Genomic DNA, 5,579 nt, shown 5'->3' on the forward strand with positions numbered 1-5,579 from the left:
CTGTGAGGGAGAGCCCCGGTGAGAAAATACCCGGCTACTTCCAAGTGGAGGCAGAACTAGCATCTGCTGGTTTGTCTTGCCTGCCAGCAGAGGGTAGCATAACTCTGCAGCTGGAAATAGCTTCTGCAGAGGAGCTACTCCTGCACGAATTTGGAGCTAGGAAAAAGGCAGAGTTCTTCCTGGGAAGAGACGGGTGGACCTGGCAATGGGGACTGGCACGGCCGCACACACACTGATGACGTGGACAGAACCCACCATCAGAGCAGATGCTCTGGGAGGAGGTGCTGTTCCTCCAATGGGTTCTGGAGAAACCCAAGATGGGAATGGTGCCCACCCTTACAACCTTCAATTTTCAGAGGAGTCTGTCTCTTCGTTGGAGCCTTCACTCTCAGCATCCATTTTTCGCCGATGGTGTAGAGGTTTCCAGGGCGAGTTAATCCTGGGTGAGTTACGGACAGGCAAATTAGCTGTGTCCCCACTGGAGCTGGTGGGACCGGAGACAGAAAGCCCTGAAACCTGAGCTACCCTGAAAGAGAAAAGACAAATGCTAGGCAGCCTACCTTGTCATCTCCAACTTTTACCATAGCAGTTTTGGAGTGAACCTGGGAGGAGGACTTGTTCACAACTAGCACAGGGATGGAAAGATATTCATGGCACAGAGGGGGAACACCTTGCGCTAGTACCTACCAGACTCGCTGTGTGAATCTTTCTTCCTGTTTAAACAGATCTTCTGGGCTGAGCCTGTGTCTCCAACGCTCCTAGTTTTCACCATTCAAACAAAATTTCCCTGTTCATTAGAGACTGCTGCTTCCTCTAGATCCCCCTTTGACGCACACTTTTTCCCTCTGTTTCTGAAGCCTCTTCTAAGGATTTTGTTAGCTGCACCAAGGCACTCCAAAGAAAAAGGCCCTCTCTGCTCAGGCTGCTCTGTTAGCTCCTCTATTGTTTTATAGTAGAGCAAAGGAATAGGGACAGTACTTTACTAAAGTCTTCCTTAGTGTGCTACCTTTAATCTGTTGCTTTACCTCCTGCTTTAGGCAACTCCACTTACAATTTCTCAAGTTCCTGATCCATGGCAGGGTCCAGAAACAAGTCTCCTTTATCTGGCAAAGCCCCTGGAAAAAAAAACAAAGGAAAGTATCAGAGCAGAGCGAGGCTATTCATTCTTAAAGAAAAGCACTCAAGCCATAGCAGCATCCAAAATCTGTCCTGCAAGACAGAGAAGACTCTTCCTTATACTTGTTAGAGAAACGGACACTGAATGCTGATGATCATGGACTGATGATCCATATTCTGTGTCCTTCACACAGGCTGTAGCTGAGTTCAGACTAAATGGGAGGCACTCTCAGTAGTCTCACCTCTCAGAGAACTTGAAGAGCCCTAAGGATTGGCAGGTTCCACTCACTATATGAAACTACTGAGTACTGACTGTCAGAGAGATGACAGTCTGTCAACTTCGGGACTCTGCTAATTGCCCTATATAGTCACCAGTCCCAGATCAGAGCAATAGATATGTTGTTGTATGTGCCACAGCCTGAAGCATGCGCTATACCACTCGGGGAGATGCATACTTCTGTGCCACCTGCCTTTCTTGTGGTGCACTGAGCTTGGGGATCAAAACACTCCACAGATTTAACACTGTTGCTTTCTTTGCAATTCAGGAAAGTCAGGCCTGACTCTGGTGCACATTAAGTCTACAGGAGCAAGTGAGGCGGACTGTGCTCTAGCATTGCTTGCTGTCTGGGTGAGACCGTGAAAGACTGGGTCAGTAATCAGGTACCCTCTCTCAGCATAAGATCAGCTTTCACCTTTGAAACCCTCCTCAGGATGAAGGACATGGTGTAGTTCAGGACTGGAAGAGCTGGTTGATCACCCTTGCCATTCTCTGAAAGGACACTGGCACCTCAGGAAGAGCCCAGAAAGAAAGGTGGGGCTCTTAGGAAACCCCTCCTTCCCAATTCTGTAACAAACTCCACGTTGTACAGGGATCATGGGAGGGTGTGATCAGCCAGCACAGAGATGAGAGGAATTGCCTACCGCAGCCTGGATAGTGCCGCTGCACATCAGAAAAAATACACTTGGTAATCTGTACCAACAGTCCAGTGAGGGATGCTCTTGTTTGTCAGGAGACCTGGGTGCTACACTCCGTACCTTTGGGAAGGGGCTTTGTATTACCCTGTGGGGACACAAATCTGTTTTCTTGGCCCTGGCACCTTGGTCTTGAAGGAGGGGCTGGAGAGCTACCTGCCTCACACAGGCAAACTGGCAGCAGTCACCAAAACAGCAATGAGTGCCTAAAAATTAGAATCAGATTAGACCAGAACCGACTCCCCCACTCCTTCCATTTCCGGTCTTCCCTTTCTGCAAATGAACAGGAAAGCCTGGCACTGCAACACAGAGTGTCAGGAGGTCCAGTGAAGTGCCCCAGCCTGCTCCCTTTCATGGGCTCAATTAAAAGAATAAGCAGCTAAAGCTTAACTTGTTTCTGCATTTGCAGAATGCACAGTGAGGTCTCTAGGGCACAAGAATTACTTGGGAGAGTCAGTAAATAACACTTAAAGGATTCATGAATCAACATTGACACTGGAGTTAGGCTGTGGATTCCAGTCTGCCTGACAAACTCATCAGTGCTGCCCCAGCCCGAACGAGCCGCTCTAATCCCTACCCCTGTTCCTCAAGGGGGGGGTACTGGCTTTGTAAGCCCAGAGAGAAGGCAGGCATCCTGACCGAAAGCTCCTTTGCCTGAAACTGCCCTTGCTGAAGGGCCTTGGGGAGCTTGTGATCCCCTACAGACCAAAGACTATTGAAATCACTCTTCAGGAGAGATTAAAAGACACCAGGAAAAGAATCCTTCTTTCCTTGCCAAGATGCTAGCACCTGTCAGACTTGTGGCTGCTGCCCCTCCTCTGTGAGAGGCCTCAGCAGGAGGCTGGCAGAGGGCCAGGGGACAGGCCCACATTAATGGAAACAAAAACCCACACACTTTGTAGATGGCACAATGGAAGCTGTGGGCAGGATTTTTTTTTCTGCTCATCTGTTTTCTTTGCACTCAACTAGACGTGGATTTCGTAGGGCAAAGGAAAAAAAAGATTTTGCTTGGTGCAATCCAGGCATCACCTTCCCCAGTGAATACACTGCTTCCTAAGCCTGTTTGCAGAGGGGATTGCAGGGCTGTATTCATGCACCTTTGATATATAATCTCCATGTTGCTGGGTAAGCAGCCCTGCCCCAGAGGAGCATTAGCAGCTTAAATGGTTTGCTGTAAGAAGGGGCTCAGCCACAGAGGGGACACTTTTACTCTACTATGACACACACCTGTGCAAAAGAACAAGCCCTCAGGCAAGGTGCACCTTTTCACTGAGGTTTATCTTTGTAATATAGGGACTGGCAGATACTCAAGCCTAGAAGTAGAGGGAGAGGATACCTGCCCAAAGACAGAGAAAGCCTACTCTTACCGGCTAGATGATTTGCTGGGTGGAGATGAGTGAAGATGAGTGTTTGGGCCTCCACACATTTAAACATACCTCCTGGATACAGCCTTGTCAAACACAAAAAGCCACTTCTGTTCCCCTTTGCAAGAGGAGGGAGAGCACAAGCAAGGTATATCGGGGTATTATGGAATTGTGAGTCTCAATTATGTATGGATTACATACTGTCTTTTGCCAATGCAACACTTTGCTTCCTCGCTCTGGAACAATATTGACCAGCACAACATGGAAATGAGCAGTGAGATGCTGCTTGGTAATCCCTCTGGTTCCCACAGCAGTCTGGTACAGAATTTTGTAGCAGTTTGTATTTTATGATACCACCTGATTTTCAGCAGGCCATAGATTAATATACTAGCACGCTGCCTTGAGGGAAGATGGGGAAGAGCTGGGAAAGACTGGGCTTTGAGTCTTTGAGCCAAGGTGGCAGCAGAGGTTTTCCCATTAGGTGTGCCTCCTTTTCCTGTAGACAAGAGCAGTCACTTAAAATCTGTGGGAGAATGAAGGGCTAAAACATAGGATGGGACTTCAATTCAGTACTGTCGACAGCAGTCAGCCACCTTACTTGTCTCCTGAACACCTCTGCCCAGCCTTTATAGCCAAACATGTTAAAACATCAGTTCTGCTAAAATGATCAGCTATTGAAGAGGTAAAACATTGCTATCTTAGGGCAGCATTTCATATCTAATTTTATCCTTGAAGAAGCTCCACAGCTTCAAGCAGACAGTAAGGCACAGTATTGTTTTTAAAGTTTAATCCATCAACAAAAAGATGAAAAACTTTCTCTCACTCTCTTCCTGACAGTGTAAAATCCGGGGCATAATTACAGAGGAAATTCCACAGAAGTGCAGAATGACTGAAAATCTAGAGCTGTACCACTCACAGGAGTCTTACCTAGGGCTCTATTGATCCCCTGATCCTTTGCAAGTGCCATAAGGAATCCATAGAAGGTCAGTCTCTGTGCACTACTCAACATTTCCTTCACAAGAGCAGAAGGTGGACAGCTAGGAAAAGAGAGACAAAGGGGTCATCTTGTCTTTTAAATTATCATTTTTTTTTTTTCCAAGACCCAGCTCAAACTGGAGAAATAAACTCTTCTACCAGTTCTAACACTGACAAGTTGCCCTGACTCAGTTTAAAACAAATAGCCACCAGCTTGCTTATTTAGCATTGCATTTGCTCCTCATTTGCTAAGCAAGATGTTTGCGCTAGCGTACGTCCCTAGGAGCAGTCTTACCTGTCTCCATTCCAAGGAGAGGGAGAAAAGCCTAAATTCACTCAGAGGTATACACATCCCAACTCTTAGCATATTCTTTCAAAAATCAACTGGGAAATCCTTTCTTTTAGAAGATAATAAACTTTCATGAGGGTTGTTAGTTGTTATCACCCTTTTATCAGTGATAGTCATCCAAGGGGCAGGAAAACCTCTCCTACGATAGCCTAAATATGTCAGAAAACAATATTTAGGTGGGGACTAAATTGACATGTCCCCTTCTTCTACACTCATCTTAACCCCTGGCCCTGACTTCTAAGCAATATCATCATAGTGATTCTTGCTCTTGCCTAATACTCCTTAAAGGATTTCATGCAAAATAAAACTGCCTCATAAAGAGGAAGTGTTGAACAGTCCGCGGTGTAGTGGCACCCCCGGGGTGCCACTGGAGATGTGGGTGTGGGCTGGTGATCCCTCAGGCAAAGGTTGTTATCAAAGCCTGGCTGAGTGTTGAGCTACTGGATGAAAAGCTGGGAATGGCTCCCCTCACAGTGCTGTGCAGAGCCTGACCTACCAGGCGGGCTTCAGATCCTTCCCATCTGAAGCTCTCAGGACATACAGGGAATGTAGAACTTTTGTTATTTAAAAGAACAAACCAGCCTGGCACCTCCACGCTTAGCTATCTATAGTACTGGACAGCAGTTCAGCAGTCATTTTGTGGATCACAAATTTGGATTCAGGCACCTAAAGCAGGAATCAGGTGGAACTTGTGTCCTGAGTCTTTTTGTGGATCTAGCTCCTGACCTTCTAGCAGGGCATGTGCTTGCTACCTGCAAGAAATGATGAAGAAAGTGTCTGTCAAAGCTACACAATAAGGTTTG

At 46.9% G+C, this 5,579-nt stretch overlaps 1 protein-coding gene across 1 annotated transcript in view; it reads right to left on the reverse strand.

The window, feature by feature from the left end:
* Positions 1-230: 230 nt before the first annotated feature.
* The window catches only part of LOC103921733 (chromosome unknown open reading frame, human C11orf49), an 81,324-nt gene continuing 75,975 nt past the window's right edge, over positions 231-5,579 (reverse strand). Inside the window, exons 7-9 of the mRNA XM_009329746.1 lie at positions 4,380-4,489; positions 1,052-1,115; positions 231-526 (exon numbers count right to left, since the gene is read on the reverse strand). Coding sequence (XP_009328021.1) covers positions 346-526; positions 1,052-1,115; positions 4,380-4,489 — 355 coding nt within the window. The 3' untranslated portion in view covers positions 231-345. The remainder of the gene's footprint in view (positions 527-1,051; positions 1,116-4,379; positions 4,490-5,579) is intronic.

This window comes from Pygoscelis adeliae, unplaced genomic scaffold (assembly GCF_000699105.1).
Source record: "Pygoscelis adeliae isolate BGI_AS28 unplaced genomic scaffold, ASM69910v1 Scaffold117, whole genome shotgun sequence".
NCBI classification, from domain to species: domain Eukaryota; kingdom Metazoa; phylum Chordata; class Aves; order Sphenisciformes; family Spheniscidae; genus Pygoscelis; species Pygoscelis adeliae.